Source organism: Maniola jurtina, chromosome 14 (assembly GCF_905333055.1).
Source record: "Maniola jurtina chromosome 14, ilManJurt1.1, whole genome shotgun sequence".
Lineage (NCBI taxonomy): Eukaryota > Metazoa > Arthropoda > Insecta > Lepidoptera > Nymphalidae > Maniola > Maniola jurtina.
Genome location: NC_060042.1, coordinates 7,109,399 through 7,129,707, shown reverse-complemented (window position 1 = coordinate 7,129,707; position 20,309 = coordinate 7,109,399). Strand labels below are relative to the sequence as shown.

Below are 20,309 nucleotides of genomic sequence, written 5' to 3'. Positions count from 1 at the left end.
CAGTGCTTATTGTTTGCCACAAGCATGAAGCGCGTCCATGATGTTTGAGATTTGATTAGATATAATGGGTTTGAGCCCATTGTCATATTATCACACTTTAAGCCTCACCGTCCAACGATAGTTCTTCTTTTCTTATTTGGTGGCTTTTTGCAGTGCCAGACGTCCAGTTGTGTATTGTGTACTTCGCCCATTTCGCCTAGGTCTATTTTGGTTAATCTGTGTAAAGCCAGACGAGAGGAAAAAAAGTGGTCTATTATTTATTGTCTTATTGTCTTTATATTGTCAACTTGTCAATCGCTGTCAATAAATTGCATTTTTCGTCAGATGGTTGCTGAAAAGTGAAGTAATTTTAAAATATGTTAAAAACGGTGTTAATTACATCTTTATCTACTATTTGTGACTTTAGGAGATAGACAGTTAATTGTTACAGAATTCAGGTATCATGCCAAATTATGCTAATCAATTTATTTGTTTCTTTATTGTTTACGAATGACGTGTAATGTTTCCAACGGCGGACTCTGAAGATAATATTACACAGGTCACGTCATTAAAAAGAAAACCAAGTTTACCTACTACTAGCAATGAGCGAGACTCGCCTGAAAGTTCTTCGCAAGTGGCTAAACAGAAGATTAACAGGGAGTTAACCCTCAACATGCTAGTCAAAGAGTTGGTGTTTTGTATCGCTTTAGCGTTGACGACGTACGGAGCCTTGCACAATGCGTAAGTTCTAATATTGTTGCAACTAATAGTTTTACAGGGTCTTTAATAAATTATTAATGTACTTAATTATAATTAGTTTCTACATTAATCCAGACACCATACAGTTACTTTCAATAAGGTGTAAAGAAAACAGTTTGCTTTGCCCAGCTTTACTTTAACTACCAACTAAACAAACAAGTTATATATTTTTAAATATAAGTCATACCTACTACACCAAATTGCTAAACATAATGTGGCATAGCATGAATAAATTTTGTTTAACATAATAACTGTTTTGAAATTTTATTTGTTCAGTTTTACAGTACCAAATACTTACTATGCCTATTAATAGTACTTTTGATTTGTATTGAACTAAATATGGAGCTTTGCGATACATAAGTCAATCAAAAGGAAACCTCTTATTTACATAAAAGAAAAACCAATTATTTATGTCCCATTTAGATACTGTTTTTCATCTAAGTGTGGAAAAGAAACCCAATACAGAAGAAGATAGGTAGTGGTAGTGTTTAAGATATACAATTTTTTTAATTGGTTTAATATTGGAGGCTCACAGAATAAAATTGAGCACAAATAGAATAGGCATATTTTTGTTGTTAAAATTTATTATTTTAACAATGTTATTTGTTACTACTTCCAGACCTACAAAAGTGTCAAAAGTTCCTCAAGCAGTGAGATTTTTCTACTCTGACTCAGTAGTGACTGACTGGTACAGAGGCCAACTAAGCAATGCTCTAGCCTCCATGCACTCTGAGGATGTATCCTTTGTGATGTATTATGCGCCGTGGGACGCTGAGTCGCAGTATGTTAGAGGAGAGTTTGACAAAGCAGCCAATATTCTAAGTGATAGGGTTAGTTGAATATCTCCACTCTTTATTCTAAAATTTGTAACTTTTTCTCTTTATCTGTTGGTGCATGGTTATCGCAAAACCACAAAACCTTGATCAAGGTAACATTCTTAAGGATTTCTGCAAAAACATAAAGCCAGCATAGCACTGTACTAAGTTTTATCAAAACATTAGTAAAACTTAAGTGGTAGCTTTATCCGTTCTTTAGTTTTAAGTTGATGAAAATTTTTACCACAATCACATTACTGCAGCAAAAAATCTTATATATGGCTTTTCAAAGATGATAATAAGGTTTAAATCAACTAGAACAGGATTTTTGATGGTGTTGGTGATTTGGCATGTTGATTATTCTAAGTTTGTCTATTAAAATATACATCCATACATCCTAATCCTAAGTTTGTTTATTAAAATATACATCCATTCTCCTTCATACATGCATTACAGCCAAAAAGGAAGAGTAAACAATGAGCTTTTGTTGTAAAAGCTATTAAAAACTTAAAATATTTAAGCTAATTTTCAGTTTGATTAATTGATTGGACAATATCTATGACTAATTATGTAATTTAAAAGTAATGGTGTATACTGTATACCATTACTTTTAAATTAGATAAAAATTTAATACAGGAGAAATGATATTTTATGACACTTGATTTAAGTTTCTTGAACTGTGTATATGTGTTGAGTATTGAATATTGATTTACAATATTTTATTTTAATCATAATGGTAATTTAAAAATAGTGACTTCACAAATTTTAAAGCCCTGTTTTATCCCCGGTTAATGGTGTATATCAGTCATAGATATTGGCCAAGGAGTTGAGTTTTCAAAAATCCTTTCTTAGCGGATGTCTATGTCTACAATAGCTCTTCTCTTCTCTTCTCTCTGGGCTGGTTTCCGCACTTAAACGTTTCCGTCTGTTGTGCGTGCGTTGCCCCTCCCCGTCGAAGTCTTCACTCCAGCCATCCAAGCTTGCTCCAGAAGCCAAGTAGACCGCCCAGGTTGCCGAGGGGTCTAGGTCCTTTCTTACCGGATGTCTATGTCTACAATAGCTATCTGCATGCCAAATTTTAGCCCAATCTGTCCAGAAGTTTGAGATATGTGTTGATAGATCAGTCAGACAGTAACCTTTTCCTTTTATATATTTAGATTTTGAAGTATCAGGTATTTTCCAAACCCAGATTTAATATACTTCTATTGTTATTGTGAAAGGTTTTTGACTACTATTGAGCCATTATAAAATATGCCTGTTTTTATGGAATCAAGATCTTATTTATTTCATAAGTAATATTATTTTGTAGGTACATTTTGCTGCCATTAATTGTTGGAATCCAGGCAGTGAATGCAGATTGCAACACAGTAAAATACCCTCATGGCCTATTTTAGTGGCATATACTGTCACTTCAAGAGGTGTTTTATACAAAGGTAAAATTGCAATCTTGTATGTAGTTTTAGTTTTAATAAAGAACATTTAGTTTTTGAAGAGCAGTTGTTATTTTTAAAACTTGTTTTAAAGTAATTAAGTATTTTGTTTTTTAAACAGGACCAAGAAATGCAGAAAGCATGGTCAACTTTTTGGAGTTAATTATGAGACCACTGCAGAAAATATCAAATACAGAAGACCTTGTTAATCTATTATCTATATGTGATGTAAGTGCATGTTTGCTGCACCTATGCAGTTTGTGACTAATAATAAAATAAGGATTGCATTAATCAAAGAACTAATCCAAAGAAATAAAGTTTATATCAATCTAGCTAAATTGAAAATTTAGCCTCTGACAGATTATAGTAAAAGTAAAATAATTTTTAAAAGAATGGATATCAATATAAAGCAAAAATAATAAGAAATGATGATTATTAATGTAATATGTTTATTTATTTTTAAGTACATATTAAACTTTTTGATAGGCAGTAGCAGTAGGATTCACTCCTTTGACGGACACGTCTCGATACTACAACATCTGGTACAACGTGGCGCTTAAGTCTTATGAATTCGACACTATTGGCGAGATATGTTTCGCTGCCGTGACGTCGGCGGAGCTGGCATCTGATCTGGGAGTGGAAAGCATACCAAATGCAAGACTTATGTTGTGGAATGACACTAAGGTAATTTAGAGATTCTTATTTCCTATGATGTTGGGGTATATTCCTTGTAAAAGACGTATTGCTAACTGCGACTTCGTACCCATGGAGTTCGCTATTTACATATTATATCCATATTTTTAAGGGTCCGTACCTCGATAGGAAAAACGCAACCCTTATAGAATCACTTTGTTGTCTGTCTGTCTGTCTGTCTGTCTGTCTGTCTGTCTGTCTGTCCTTCCGTCCGTCCGTCCGTCAATCCTACAACAAATCATACCAAATGCAAAAATTTTTTTTAGGAATACAAACCAGAAGAAAACAAGCAATCGTGGAATGAAACATTTCTCGTGAATTGGGTGTTAGAGAATTTTGCCCAACCTGTGGCCAGAATTATTCCTATGTGGAAGAAATCATTCAACTTCGAAAGATATGCAGACGGCAACCCCATGCTCATTCTTTTCACTCCTCTTAATCCACTTTATGAACAGCTGCCATTATATTCCTTGGTAAGTGTCTAAATTGTTTCGTCAATGTGGCTAATTCTGTTGTACATAATTTCTAAATTAACTAAATTGTCTAAATCTAGTGCTTTCATGTTAAAATTATCGTGTCTTTTAACAATCACCTGATTGGTTAGATAAACAAATATCTGGAGGATACTGGGCCTTACGCCGCGCCGCCAGTAATATGACAAGAATACCAATACATTTAGACCTGCCATTTTAGTTAAGTTTCGTGTACAATTTACCACATTGAGGAATTAAAATCTTTAAAAAAATATATTTTTCTTTATATAAAAAAAACTAATGGGATTTCAGTATTATCAGAACCATATGGACCTTGACAAGTCTCAAAAAAAATAAAAATTTGAAAGCTTTCAACCAGGTAGGTACATAATAAGCACACAACAACCTTTCTATTTAGCTGCTAATATTCTTCTAACAGAGCAAAAAAAAAGACAACAATAGATCTACATCTATATCAAAGGACAAATAGTGGATATACTTTATATATTTATTTTTAATTATATTTTTAGTTGCGTGAAGTGGCAATGGAGTACTATAACTGCAAAAACAACGAGAGCAACCCCTGGACGTCGGAACTCATTAAACTGCAGCAAGTACAACGACTATTGTATCAGAAAAAAAACTTTCTGAAATTCTGCCAAGAGTACAAATTTAAGAAACCTGTGAAGAAGCCTAGTCCACACTATAGAAAGGTTATATCCCACAACAACAAATATCCGTGGAACAATGTGACACAGAAGAATCAGAAGGCTGGTATAGTGAATTTTCTTCTCAAACAAGGGATGGCCATATCGAAACTGATCGAAAATTCCAATGATAATTCGGCGTTGTGGTCTAATTTAGGATTTCTGGAGCATTGTGGCGAAAGTGCTAGTCAATCTTTGCCAGCAGAAAAGAGTTTTTATGAAAACTACGAAAAGTGTCAATCATTCGAGGAGCAGTTGAACAGTGACCTTGAAATGGAACAGGAGGAGTAAGTTAAGCACATTATTTATGTCACAACACCACACGACATTCATATTGTAGCCTATTCGGTTGTACACAAATCTCTAAAAATTGATAAACCTAAAAGTAGTGACCTTTTCATTACTTTTAGACCTGTAAAGGTTTAGCTTTGAGACTGTGTGTGAATTAGCAACATATTTTGGCTTATTGGAAAATTTCTTTTCATTTATTAGAATATGTATACAGTCATTATCACCGTCATGATCAAGCCATCGTCGACTCACTACTGAGCACTGGTCTCCCCCAGAAAAGGAAAGGTTTGGCCATAGTCTACTTGTGCGGCCAGCAGACTTCATACCCCTTGGAGAACTCTAAGCGGGTTTCTTCAAGATGTTTTCCCTCGCCATATGAGCCATAACAAGTGATATTTAAAAAACACAATTGAAAATTTAAAAGTACCCGAAATTGAACCCTGAGGCCTCCGAATGACGGCTGACGTCTTACCAAATAGAATAACGTAACGTTTTTTCGGTCTCAACAACAAACACAACAACAATGTTCTACGAAACCGAACGTACCGATTATCTCTTTCTAAAGTTCGATATGTAATTTGCATTCTTCGTTTGACTTATTAATACAAAAACAATATGTCATCATCATCTTGTGGACGTCCACTGTTGGACATAGGCCTTCCCTAAAGAGCGCCACCACACCCGGTCCTCAGCCTTCCTCATCCAGCCACTTCCCGCCAGCCGTTTTATATCGTCGGTCCATCGTGCTGGAGGACGTCCCACACTACGCTTGCTTAAACGCGGTCTCCACTCAAGGACTTTCCGGCTTCAACCTTCTGGCTTTGAGTTTATGAACAAGGCCGTTTGTCAGTGTCCATGTTTCAGCACCATAGGTAAACAATATGTAAAAATTGAAATTCTAAAGCATTCAATTAAATAATTTCAGCGTGGAAACAACAATGCTCCCACACGAAGACGATCCCTTATCAGCCGAAAACCTAATGCAAGAGAATGTCAAACATTTCTGTAGGCTGATGCAGTTCGCCAACAGAATAAGTCCCCCCGTGTCCCCGGCGAAGGTGTCGAGTGGGAATGTGACTCAGCTACACGGCCTGGCGTGCGACACCAACTACACGCTACACATGATCGCTGTGGATAGCATCAGGAATTACCATTTTGCTGAAGCTCTCGGCGTTGACATTAAGAACAGGAAGGATATGACCGCTGCTGTTATTTTGGATAGTAGGGTATGATTTTACTATTTTTTTATAACAAAATTTACTGATGCTCGCAACTTTGTCCGCGTGGAATTAAGTTTTTGAAAATGCTGCAGGAACACTTTGATTTTTCAAGATATAAAGTAGTAGATGCATCTAAGTGAACATTTTAAATTATGTCCATGCAAATAATTACGGCGATCTGTTGCTCCGTTGTGGCGTGATTGAAGGACAAATCAACAAACAAAAACACTTTCGCATTTATTATAAGGGTAATGATTTATAAAGCCGGTAGGTAATGCATCAGCATTTCCTTTAACGTAATCAGCGTTTCTTCTCGTGCTTTTTTGTTCATAGGCGACAGTAATCACTTAGCACCAGAGACCCGCGTTATTTAAATATATAAAATAATTTGCCAGCCCAATAACTTGTATTGTTACAGTATGAAAGTCAGTATGTACTGTCCGAAGAATATAGTGCAAAATCTGTCAGAGATTTCATTTACAACTTCACACAGCAGAAGTTAAAGCGAACGCTGCGCTCACGCATAGATGACGCCAAGCACACGCACTACTTTGGCTCCGTCGCCGGAACCGAGCCGGACGGCAAGAACGACAGTGCAGTTCATATTACGGATCTCACTACGCATACGTTCAGAAAATTTGTGACGACGCCAGGGACGGTAAGTAGTGACGCGAACTGTGCGCTCGTGCATAATGCACAGACATACAGGTGTGACGAAATCTACATTGTGCGTATAACCCAGGTGTCGCTGGTGGCGGTGTGCGGCGGCGGCTGCGGCGCGCTGGTGGCGCGCGCGCTGGCCCACGCGGCGCGGCTGCTGCGCGCGAGCGGCGTGCGCGCCCGCGCCGCGCGCCTCGACGCGCTGCGCCACGACCTGCCATGGCAGTACACGGTGCACGCCTACCCCACTCTGCTCGTGTTCCCCGCACACAGGTCAATATGTGTGCTATTATTTTTTCTAAATATTCAAATTAAAAGTCCAATTGAATTTTAAAATTAACTAACCTATGCCCGCGACTTCGTCTGTGGAGTCTACATCCATATGGTTTTACCACCTTAGGAGTTGAATTTTCAAAAATCCTTTCCTAGCAGATGTCTACGTAATATTAGCCTTAGCCCGACCTGTCCAGTAGATTGTGCTCTGCGCGTTGATAGATCAGTCAGTCGTCAGTAATTCATCTTTTCCTTTTATATATTTAGATTTGTCAATCATTTACTATTTATTTTATAAGTACTACTACCATCAGGTAGTAGCAACAAGTAAAATTGTGTGGTGGTTAGGGGCGGTGAGGCGGAGAGCCGCGCGTTCCCGAGCGGCGAGCGCGTGTCGAGCGGCGGCGTGGTGGCGCTGGCGCTGCGCTCGCTGGGCGCGCCCACGCACCTGCGCGTCAGCCTGGCGCTCTGCGCGCCCCCGACGGTCAGTACATGTGTCTTCATCTTTTCAAACACACTACGAACAAAAAATGTTTGTCTGGCTCACAAATATTCCGCGCGCGAACTCATATGATTCGCATGATATGAGACGCATGTCAGTTTTGCCCTGTCCTATCCGTAGAGTATTTTCGCCCTTACGAAACGTGGCGACCGCGCTCTTGTTGGAGATGCTGCATCTATTAATTTTGATAATTTTGTTGTACACAACCTAATTTAATACGCGCGTGTGTGTCGAATTAGTACAAATTCATGACCTAGTCCAATCTAATCCGGTCCGGTCGGGTCCGGCCCGTTCCGTTCAATCCAGTCGTCAATACAAAGAAATCAAGTAAAATAAGAAGTCGCTATATCGGGTTTTCGGATGATTCAGTACAGTGAATTTTTCTCATTTTGCTTTCCCAATCGCGTTGCAGAAACGTTCGTAAAAAAGCTTCACCTCAACTGCGTATTTAGAGATTTCACATCTCACGATCGTTGATAGAATTAGTGCGTCGAAATATTTCAGCGTTAAAGTGGGCTTGAATTGCCAATTCGGCACGCTACAGCCGAGCGGTTCAAGTGAAAACTTAGCAAAATTGAAATTGGTTATTCTGAATATTTGTCTTTAAATCAAGGATGTTAAGGCCCATTTTACTTCAACGCTGAATTTATTGTATTTCGCGCGTTTCTGAGATGTAAAATCTCATACTAAGAATATTGGTCGTCATTCTTATTTTTATTGTGTTTTAACAGCTTTCCTCCGAGAGAAAAGCTTGCCTGAAAGACGTGAGGGAGCACGTCACTACACTCATCGGCCGCAACCTGAAGTACTGGCGACGCACTCGAGTGGGAGAACTTCGAGATTGCCTCTTCAGAAGACTGCAACATTTACACGACGTTGCTTTGCACATTAGCCTACTTCACATCACTGATCTCACTCAAAATAATGAAAAACAAAATAAATTATTGAAGTCCCTTGATAATTTGGCCAAAAACTGGGACATCGATGAGTTGATTTTAAGAAAAAACGTCATTCCTACACCGATTACGAGATGATATTAGCTATACTTTGTAAATAGTGTATTTATTATATTGCTCATTTTGTATATATCTATAAAATATGTTGTTTATTTTTAGAAAATAATAAAAGTGTTATTAAAAATGTTGCTGAAAAATTCATCTGTTTTTAATTTTATGGTCACACTGCTTGAATAGCGTAGCGAAAATTCGTAAGTCTATGGCTTGAATACTATTGATAAGCTAAACTTGATAAGCCAAAATTGGACCTTATAGTCCATAAATTTACAGCCAACGCTCCTAACGACCACTATAAAAATCGATAGCAAAACCGTATAGTGTTATAATATTATGTTATTCTGTGGCAAAGCTGACGACCTTAAAATTAAAGAGTCAGTTCATTTTAGAAAAGTTTAAAGTAAAGTAATTCAAGAAAACCAAATTTCTTGAGATGTAGGTATGTTGGGAATAGGGATACTTATAAAATTGACCGTTTAGTAACCGGTGGCATAAATCTGCCGTTATTTGGAATATAAAAATGTGTATGGATGTACGACGTGATATTCTGACATCTTCATACAAAAAAATACAAACAATTATTCGAATAAATTATAATATTTTAATTAAAAGAAAAAAGGTGCGTAGTCAAAACTCTACGTCTCTACCGAAGAACGAAAGTGTGTTCTGCTTTGTACTGCTTCGCCAGCCGCGGACCAAGCCTAAAATTGCAGATATCGACTTCTTTACGTACGCCTCTGAAACAAGAATAAATCCTGTTATGAATCAAACAATGGTACTTGAGTAGCTATTTACCACGTTATACGATGTTTCCTCACGGTATTGATATTCTTCACGCGTCCAATAATACATTTTCTCAGTTATAATATAGGTATTCATTTGGGCCATATTTTTAAGATGAGCCATAGAAAAACATGAATATTTTTTTTTAATGAGTTGAAAAATATTTATTCTAAAATAAAACTTAACACCAAAGCATTAAGTCTAAAAAATTGACTTATTTGGAATAGAGACATTGCTTTTATTATATTATTATTAATTTTGACGCTGATCTATAAGTACGTGACAGACAGTTCGAGATGGAAATCGGGGTATGAGGCGGAGAGACGCCGCCGCGCACGTTCGCTCGTCACTTGCGCAATCCCACACCGGATTGGCGCGGAGGCTGTGCGGGTGGGCTGGGTGTCCCCACCCCCATTGCAATCTCGACCTGTCGTGTACCAGAAGCACCAGAAGTGCTACGGCATGGTACGTGCACTGCTACGGTTTAAGCTACGCGCTACGCCGGGAATTGTACCCTAGATTAGTAGAAGACTCGTAGCATATTTTAAATAGTTTATGCTACGGCGTAGCATGGGACTAAACGAAGATTGTTGCGCGAACGGGCTACGATACCTACGCCGGGGACCGGCCCGCCTACGATTCTCCTCTCGTAGAAAACTCGTAACCTATTTTATTTGAGCCAGCAACATTCTTTGCTAGTCGGTTAGTAACATACTGATAGGGGCGAATTTTTTATTCCAAATATAGTTAATGAACAATACCTAAAACAGAGGTATCAGTGTAGTTGGGAAACACTTCATGGTACGGCTTGACGAGATAGACCAGTTCGGTGCCGACGACTCCAGCAATATAGTCGCTCAGAGAACCTGCAACGCGGCCATTGCTACTGCCTTGTTGAACCTAACACAAAATAATATGTATTATTATCATCACCATCATTATTATTCAACCCATCACCGGGGCCATACCTCAGAATACCATACTGAGAATGTGTCTCCTCTCAGAATAAGAAGGATTGATAATCCACCACACTGGCCAAGTGCGGATTGGTAATTTTATTACCCATGTAATATGAATGTTAATTCTATATTATAAGTACAAGTATAAATTAAAAATTTATAACACTCCCGACAAGTAAAGGTTACAGTAACTAGAAAAAACTTTCAAACGGCTGAACCGATTTTCTTGGATTATAGCTTAGAATTCTCTCAATCAAGCCACATTTCAAACAAAAAAAAAACCAAAAAAAAACCGGTTCATTACTTTGCTTATTTACTCAGCTACGATGCCACAGACAGATACACATACACACGTCAAACTTATAACACCCCTCTTTTTGGGTTAAAAATTATTAAGGAAATTAATTTTGACTACAATCCAGAAGATACTGAGATTCCGAGGTGTAACATTTTTACTTTTCAGTATGAAACCTTAAAAATGGACCATGTTTTCCGGCAGTGACTCTTTGTTTAGTCTACTCGATAAGACAAGTGCAATTACCTCGTAAAGTCTTCCATCAGGCAGTCGTGCTTGTCGCGCGGCGTACTCTCCTATATCTTGTAAAGTACGATAATTGCTCGGATGACGTGAAGTGTAGCGCCACGGGTACAAGATTAATTCCTGTTTACATAATAATCGTAATATCATTGATGCTGATTGCAAATTACGGACGAGTTAAAACGAATATTTCGCTAATTATACCAGTGTACTCCAATTTCTGTGTGGCCGTTTCTTGAAGAATGACAGTGATGACATGGGATCCGAGACATGGTCGCTAACTATGGTTCTCATAAGAAAGCTCAGAGTCATTCAGCGGTCGACAGAGAGAGCTATGCTTGAAGTTTCTCTACGTGATCAAATCAGAAATGAGGAGATCCGTAGGAGAACCCAAAGTAACTGGCATGCTCAACGGGTTGGGAACTGAAGTGGCAATGGGCAGGGCATATGGTTCGAAAAACTGATACACGTTGGAGTCTCAAGGTGCTAGAATGGCGACCTCGCACCGAAAAGAACTGTGTTAGAAGACTACGTCAAACGAGTCGCAAGGAGCCGCTGGATTCATGCGGCGCACGGCCGTGGTGTGTCAAAATCTATCTACCTTCATGACCTTAATCTATTAACCTTTTTTGGTATAAAGCTAGCATGCAAGTGTATAGCCAAATGAACTATGTCTGCAAGCTTGTGCACATATTCACGTATCGCCCTCGCCTCGGATGTGGAGAAAGGTTTAGGTCCAGGATAGTACTGCGAACACAAATCTGGTGTTTTGCGGACATCGTCTGAAAGTAAATGAGCAACCATTTCCAATGAGTGCCATCATTTAAATATTACATGGCTACAATGCAACGATACAGTGAAAGCTTTTTATTCGTTGCACTCTTAGAAGTTTCATCAAAATGATACTTAACCAAAACAATTTTAATGAAATTCAAGACATTTTCGAGAGTTTCCTCTACGCTCACCTTGCCAATGGTAAGCGAAGTTTCGATTGATGTTTACCCCGAAGCATGCTTTATCAGGTTCGGTATCAAAATTCTTGTACCACATTGCGGGTTTCGTGTGGGTCCTGGCTGTGGTGTTACGCGACCATTCCGTTGCGTCTATTGTTTTGAGATGACGAAGGCGCGTGGTGAAATTCAAGGCGTCTGGATTCGCTAGCGGAATAAGATACCTGTGGAGGTTTCAATTGCTGTTCAATTTTTTATAAAAGCTGTTTTATTTATCTCAAACAAAAATATCAGATACGTAGGTATAGCCAAGTTAAATGTGACTAGTACAATGACCGTAATAAACTTAGCTACTTTAATAAATAAATATTTATTAAAGTAGCTAAGTAGGTACCTACATCCAAATCTTACCAATCATAGTCATTAAAAAATGGTGTTTGATAGTTTGTATCATACAGGAGTTTTTCAGCTAATTCAATAATTGCATTAGGTCCGGCCCATATCATTCCATTAAGAGCTAAAATGTTCAAAGTTTTGGTTAAAAATATTCCATACTTCCATTCTAGTATAATAGGATTATAAATGCGAAACTCACTTTCGTGTTCCAGTCTATAATTTGTAAAAAGCTAACAGACAGACAGATAGCGGCCTTTTCACGGTCTATCTGTTTAGCCGATTTTGACGAAATTCGGTACAGAGATAACTTGCATTCCGCAAAAGGGCACCCAGGGCTACTTTTAGTCCCGGAAAATCAAAAAGTTCCCACGGGATTTCAAAAATCGAAAATCGATTCGTTTGATGTCATCTTTCAACTAGAGGGATCCGCCAAAGCTGCACTTGGCCATCCAACGCCATCGGTTTTTTTATTCAGTTCAGCCATTGCCAGTCCAGCTTCGCAACCCATTATACTGTGCTACTTGAAAATTGATATTCACAGCTCGACTAAGTAGACGTATCATATTTTATTTCCTCTAAAACCAAAAAAATGGTAAAGGTGTTAACACTTTACTGCCAATTACAAGTATCCCTGGTTTCTTGCTACGAATGTCACTGTGGAGCTCTAGTGCTACAATGCTGTTATTTCTTGCAGTCCTCGGGGTCAAATGGATTACGTTGACCATTTCAGAGTCATCGGCTCCCATAAGCTCTACCATCCCTAACATAGTATCATAATCAAAGTATTCTGTATATTTTATATTTTTGCCTGTACTTCTTACCCTTCGCATTTTGGTGCCAGATCTGAAGATAAAAAAATATGATAAATATATAAAGTATCGTATTAAGCACCACGATTACCATTAAGGCAATGATCAATGATATTATTATTTGTTACATTATGATAATAATATTATTTAAAAGTAGGCATCATAGGTAGGTAAAATATCTTTTACTGTTCATAGTTTCTTGGTGGGAACAAAATCATAAATAAAACCCCAAGTAAGTACAATATAGCTATGGCATATACTTTTAATTGTAAAAGCATATTGAAAACCAAATATCAGATCAAAAAGCATAAAAGATCAAAGAATTATTGTAAAAAATAATTGTTTTGAAAAATGTCATCCTGGTCATAAAATGTCTTGAAAATGAGTTTAAAGAATGTCGCAGAACTATAAACTAGAACAAATTATCTATGTTATTCATCTCATGTCCACCTCTATCTACCGCGCTGGCCTCATATCCATAGAATTATTTAAAGGCCATGGGTAGGTAAATGTGCTAATCCAGTCAGTAAGACTTAATTTATATGGGACTGAAGGAGTCCTCGTGCAGCTACAGCTTTTCAACCCATTTTCACTTCAGCACTAAGATATTTAAGTAGGCAACTTATTTCAAACCTTTGCTTTTATCGATGATGATATTGTAATTTTTTCTATCAGATATATTGTCATTTCAACAGCATGTACCTACTGTCAAAATATGATGGATATCTGCATTTTATTATCATGAATTTTAGTATATTTTTGATATTATCAGGTATTATACGATTAGTATTTAGCACGAGAGGCAATAACACTGAACATGACTTGTGCAACGTTTGTACTTTATCATGTAAGAATATCATTTACTCGTAAATGCAAATTTTAGGTACCTATATGTAGGTATCTCATACTTTTTAAACATCTTCGAAATAATTGTTATGTGTATGTACACTTTGACGACTTTGCAGTATTTCGAAAAAAACGCGCAAACACAGAGTACACACGCTGGCGTGCCAATCCAGACACGAAAACGGAATTTATTGTTAAAGTTTTAGAAGACGATATCATACCCACATCGGAAACACATCAGATAGCAGCTGTCAATATTCAACCCATTACAAAGGCACAAGAGAAGATCATAATTAGAGGTGCTTTAATTCCAACGAAAGACTCGCCTTTCGACATGTTTAAAGAATACACACGTTTTGTGCCCCCGACAACTGCAGGAGTGACGCGGATTGATGGCAATATAGTTCTTGCACCAGTAAAACCAATTATTCATACTTCTGTACCATCATATGGTAGGTATATAAAACCAAAGATAAAATTTTACAATAGATGTTTAGATCCACATAGTATGCTGAAACGTTAACAGATAAAATGCGCAAATTGTCTTAGAATTACTTTTGTAGCATTTGTTAAATACCAATTTCTAGTTAAATGTCATTTAACATTTTTCTCAATTACGTTTTATAGGGGCTGAAATAAAATACGGCCACGACCGAAATTCACAGCATGCATTTAATCCTCTGCCAAGTACTCAATCTCAGACGTCGATGACCAGGCAGTATGCTCCGATAGCACCTGTACTGTTTACACGACGTAATACAATGAGCGCGCTTACACCACGTGCCATTGATAAATTTGTAAGTATTACTTTGTATTTGATACGTAGGTAAATACTTTTAAAGATTACGCTGCTACGGTGCAGTTTACAATTTCAGCCAACTAGGTAGGTATGTTCTAATATAATAAACATGCATTTTAAACTCAAATAAGAAAGAAGTAGGTATTAATAGTCAACTGTATTAATATTTCAGATGTTGCACAAGACAACAGTACGGCCCACTCGAACTTCTCTTCTAGATTTAGTTCCGATAAGAACATCTGAGCTTGTAATCTTTTTGCCATCCAATAAAGTGTCTGTTTCGCGTAGTACTTTAACTTCAATAGACTTAACGCGAACTTCGTTAAAGGATGATGTGAAATTTAATGAGCAACAATTTAGAAAGCTAAATTTTGAAAATACAGTGCAATCCATTCAAAACATTGATAATGAGTCAGATATATCTTACAATGATTTGTTTTACAATGATGACAATAATGAGAGGACTACAAATAAATGGCAACAAAGTTCTAAAGATAACTATGACTTTCATAATCAAAATCATGATGACAATAATTTAGATAAGGGTTTTAATGCAACAAAAAAAGCTAATGAGTTAGATGAATCTAAAAAAGCCTCAAGTATCGAACAATCTATTATCAATTATGAAGATAATGAATATGGTGACACTGTAAATATTTCAGTTAGCCTTACAGGTGAAAAAAGCAGCACAACCGTTCTTAAAACTAAAATATCTAAAGCAATAGAAAATGATCACAATAAAAGGAATTCAGTTTGTACCGTCTTGAAATTAAGACAACTGTCCTTTAGTTCTCCGCTCACTTTACACGAGGTATTATTTGGATCACTATGCAAATCTACACTTAATTTATTGTGGATAACTAAAATCTTTGTACAAATGTTTTTATTTTTACTAACAGATAGTAGCACAGTTAAAACAATGGGCTGGAGCAAGCCCGGTAGCACAATGGTTGGACATAACTAAAGGAAATTTCACAGTAATGGAGAATCCAATATATATGATGATTGTCGATGACCTAAGTAGCGGCCAAATCATTTCCGCTAAGAAAACTGTAATGATTGTCGCAGGTAAAGCATAAGGGAAAATGAAATTCAGTTGAATTTCGATGTAAAAAGGTGAAGAAATATTTGCGCATTTATTACAGGGATCCAGGGTAGAGATCATCATGCAGTTACAGCGGCGATGTATGTTTTGTACCAATTAATTGAACGTACTGAGGCACACTCAGATTTACTCAGTAAATTTCGATTCTGGATTATTCCTGTGTTTAATCCTGATGGATATGATTACTCTATGACTTTTCCAAATGTAAGTACTTACGAGTATTATCTGTATATATAAAAAAAAGAAAAGCTGATTGACTGACTGACTGATCTGTCAACGCACAGCTCAAACTAATGAACTGATCGGTCTGAAATTTGGAATGCAGATAATTATTATGATGTAGACATTCGCTAAGAAAAAGTTTTTAAAAATTCAATCCCTAAAGGGGAAAAGCAAGCTTTTGAAATTTATGTAGACGCGGACGAAGTCACGGGCATAAACTAGTTATTCCATAGATTAAAAATGATTAAAATCGGCAAATATAATTATCATATTGAATAAATAATACAAAGAATGTAATCATTTACCGGTGTAATCTTTTCTTTATGTAGGTAAGTATCTTTTTATTGAGTCATCGTCATCATACAACAAGATAAAGTTGAAAACTACAACCCGACTGCGTGAAAATTAAAACCCGACTGCGATCGTCTTAATAAACGCTGAAATTAGTAAAATTGTTTTTCTGTCGCTTGGTATATTTTAGGTAATGTTGTAGTACATTTATATTTATGAACTCAGAATTTTCTCATCTTTCATTTGACATCCCGTTCGATACAATAGTAAAAAAAATTTTGGAGATCTCCCACATTTTTCATGTTACATCCGTTAAGTCAATTTTTTTCGTATAAAATTAGCCTATGTCATCCGCACCTTTACGACGAATCGATTCACACCTCATTCATCAAAATGGGCCCAGTAGTTTAGGCGCTACGGTGGAACACACAGAATCTGGATACAAACATATGTACATAGATACATATACACAAACATACATACATATATACCTACATACATACCTACATAGACTGCTAAAATCATAACCCTTCCTTTTAGCTTTGCCGCAGTCGGGTAAAAAACATTTTACTTATACAATAACATTTTACTTAATGTATTTACAATTTAAGCGTATCAAGAAACAGTTTGGTCAGGTTGGTCAGTTAGGTTCCAATCCATTGAACGAAACACAATTAAGAAATAATATAAAAGTACTTACATAAAAAGTACGCATTATAAAAATACAAAGAAAGAAAATGTATAATTTTGTCAAATTAAGTGTCGTTAGCTTTTTAACAAATATGTATTTTCCTTATTACCACTATGTACAAATATCTAAACAGATCCTTGCCTTTGTATTAGAAAGTGACGTGATCAGATACTTACCTACCTACCTAGTTACTTATTTTTCTATGCTTATCATTTTTATGCTAATTCTATTAATTTTATTAATAACATAAGAACTTAATATCCTATTTTTCTGTCAATCGTTATAATGTATTGCGATAACTTTTAAAACATCAATCATTCTGACAAACGAATTAGGTAGTTACTATCGCTGTCTTTTCTAGAAGACCGCTAAATGATATTAAATATAATGCTGTACTATTGAGGTGCTAAGCCTTAGATTAAAGATATTGTTATCCACAGCAGTCCTTATAAAATTGACATCACCGTGCGTACGCGAATACCTACGTGTTCCAGATTTGATTTCAGTTTTTAAAAGGAACTATTCTTTCTCTCTTATATAGCCTACTATCACAATATGTCTCCTCCGATTTCTCTATAAAGGGACCGACAACATCTCGTTACTCCGCTAGCGGATGTCCGCCGCAGCAGACCCACCACTGGATCACTACGCGCCCCCAAACACCGTTAGAGGCATGCCGGAACCACAGCACGCCAACCAACCCGAGGACCACACTGTGAACGACGGACCACCCCGTGTCCATCACCCACAGGTCCTCCTGAGGGCTAGGGTTCGCGGGAAGGGCAATTGCCTTTCCACGTTCCCTATCCTCAACATCTCCCTCGCCCGTCACCAAACTTGACAGGCGAGAGACCGGTGGGGTAGCCAGTGACTGGATAGGTGATGAAGCCCCATCACCAACCACCCAACACAGCCACACCCTCCGCTCCTGGGGCTATGCCCCATGGGTGCGTCTACTGCGCCCTCTGCTAGCGACACTCAGAGGGACGCGCGGACAACACCCCCTCCCCGCCAGGTCAATTAGCCATGGCCAACAATATCTCATGAAGAGAAATCGTTAACCATGTTACCAGGGTACACCGGCCCAAGCGCTGCTCTTCCCAAAAGGGACTCGCAACACTCAGGCACACGAGGAGGTTACCTGGCTGATACCCCGTAGATAGCTGACCCACCCCAACTTCGCAAGAGTGGAATTTCTGAAAATCTTTTCTTAATAGGGGTTTACGTTATAAAGAAAATCTACATGCAAAAGTCAAGTTTCTAGACCCAGCGATTTAGTTACGTTCATAATATGTCAGTCAGTCAGTTTATCCTTTTATAAGTACCTATAGATAAACGAATTTTTATGTGGAGAGCTGAAAATTTGTCTGAACGATTAATTATTATCATACTTAAGGTAACTTCATTAGCATGAGACTAATTTATTGCACGTGAGGAATGAATGGTTTTAAAAACGTTATAAAAAGTCACGATAAGATTATACAATATCTCGTTTAAGTGATATTGTAATTTATATTATGCCAAGAATATTATTTTCCACACTGTAAGTACCTAGGTATCCTACGTTAAAATGTTGTACCTACAATGCTAATTCCTGGGTAATGGATACAGTTACAGACATAGTTGTTGACCTAGTTTAAGATTTGAGAAGCCTCAAAACGAATGAATAACTAACTAACTAACTAGTAACTTCTAGTTAACTATGAATAATTATGACACAATATTATATATTTTGAAAGCTAAATAGAAGATTAAAAACTACGTGCGCCCTATAATTCACTAAAATCCGGTGCTAAACACGTCACTACCACTTCGCGTGAATTAAAACAATAACTTTGCCTAATGAGTTATTAAAGGGAAATAAAAAGTGTAACCCTTGCGATTACTTAGGTTCCTTTTTTAAAAATAAAATGTATATTTTATATCTACCAGTTAGGCTGAGCCTTTAGGTATTGCAGTTCCGTGAAGCTATCAGATATTCCACGCGATAAAATCTGTTAAGCAGTTTCAACTAGAATATTAAATCGTGATTACATACATCAACCTACATTCTTTTTAGTGGTTGCGACTATATATCTACCTATTTTTGATGGAACAAAGATGAACTAATTCATTAGTAGATTTTACCAGTTCATTTCATTTTACTCTATTGTAACGGGGGTTCGACCTTTTTGGAGTTATGTGCGTTTTTAGCAATTAAATATCACTAACTTTAAAGGTGAAAAAATCGTTTAATCTAATCATGAGGTAACCTGCATGCCTGAGAGTCTATACTGTTCAAAAGGTCTGCTAATCCGTTCTGGGCCAGCGTGGCAGACTATGTTTAAGTCCTTCTCGTTGTGAGAGGAGACCCATACTCAGTAGTGGGCCGGCGATGAGTTGATCATGATGATGATGTTGATGAATCGTCATTATACACCTAATTTATAACTAATGCTGAAGTACATTAGGTATAATCTGATCGAAGGAGTAGGTAATCTTGGCTTCTTTACAGTCTAGAATCTAAGTACCACGGGCCTTAGACCGTGCAGATGACGGCGCAGGCAACAAATAGTTTAATTTATACTTATTTACCATATTTCAACTTTTAACGTTGCATTTTAAAAGCGACGGCAATGGTCGAAAAATCTACGTCAGACATGGGATTCTTGTAAAGGGCGCGAGTCGTGTCAAGCGTGCGAGGAGTTCGGCATCAGGTGCACCATCCAGTCGTGTTACGGCGTCAACCTCGATCGCAACTTCGAATATCAATGGATACCTGGTAAAAACAATAAATGAGATTTTGTTTTTTTTTTTTTAAATAGAGCTGAGTTTCTTGATTCTTGCCGGCTCTTCTCAGTAGAATCTATTTTCTGACATCTTCATTTTGACATATCATATTATTATAACGTGTAGTTAAGCACGTTGACCTAAGTCGGTAACCTACTTGGAGGTCCGAATTTGGCTATTTCGTTATCATAACTGTAAAAACCCTAAGACCCAAGAGTCGAATCTCGTTCTCTGTCGAGTTGTATGTGGATCCGTGAACCCAGCACATTATTATTCCAAGAAAACTCCTACCATTATGTGATTTATGGGAAAGGGTCGCGATCCTTAGCAATGAGG

At 37.3% G+C, this 20,309-nt stretch overlaps 4 protein-coding genes across 5 annotated transcripts in view; 3 read left to right on the top strand and 1 right to left on the bottom strand.

Moving 5' to 3' along the window:
- The first annotated feature begins 291 nt into the window (after positions 1–291).
- Positions 292–8,957, top strand: LOC123872163 (thioredoxin domain-containing protein 11). Its single transcript, XM_045916324.1, has 12 exons — positions 292–720; positions 1,358–1,568; positions 2,863–2,986; positions 3,105–3,211; positions 3,470–3,667; positions 3,943–4,149; positions 4,680–5,143; positions 6,073–6,373; positions 6,786–7,025; positions 7,110–7,300; positions 7,649–7,784; positions 8,534–8,957. The coding sequence occupies exons 1-12, from the start codon at positions 500–502 to the stop codon at positions 8,834–8,836; spliced, it is 2,703 nt and encodes a 900-aa protein (XP_045772280.1). The 5' UTR covers positions 292–499; the 3' UTR covers positions 8,837–8,957.
- A 434-nt stretch (positions 8,958–9,391) lies between these two features.
- Positions 9,392–13,638, bottom strand: LOC123871800 (zinc carboxypeptidase-like). Of its 2 annotated transcripts, none has more exons than XM_045915754.1 (8): positions 13,437–13,638; positions 13,055–13,284; positions 12,457–12,562; positions 12,061–12,269; positions 11,720–11,877; positions 11,099–11,218; positions 10,360–10,498; positions 9,392–9,552 (listed from the first exon to the last, which is right to left on the bottom strand). In XM_045915754.1, the coding sequence occupies exons 1-8, from the start codon at positions 13,526–13,528 to the stop codon at positions 9,443–9,445; spliced, it is 1,164 nt and encodes a 387-aa protein (XP_045771710.1). In that variant the 5' UTR covers positions 13,529–13,638; the 3' UTR covers positions 9,392–9,442. The 2 variants fall into 2 exon arrangements, with proteins under 2 accessions (XP_045771710.1, XP_045771711.1); XM_045915755.1 differs by lacking the exon at positions 13,437–13,638 and adding an exon at positions 13,379–13,433.
- Positions 13,639–13,747: 109 nt separating this feature from the next.
- Positions 13,748–19,982, top strand: LOC123872080. The gene is made up of 6 exons (XM_045916210.1): positions 13,748–13,751; positions 14,297–14,548; positions 14,724–14,893; positions 15,224–15,706; positions 15,795–15,963; positions 19,861–19,982. Exons 1-6 carry the CDS (start codon positions 13,748–13,750, stop codon positions 19,980–19,982), a joined length of 1,200 nt encoding a protein of 399 aa, XP_045772166.1.
- The window catches only part of LOC123872079, a 34,227-nt gene continuing 33,754 nt past the window's right edge, over positions 19,837–20,309 (top strand). Inside the window, exon 1 of the mRNA XM_045916209.1 lies at positions 19,837–19,965. The gene's annotated coding sequence lies outside the window, so the exon portion shown is untranslated. The remainder of the gene's footprint in view (positions 19,966–20,309) is intronic.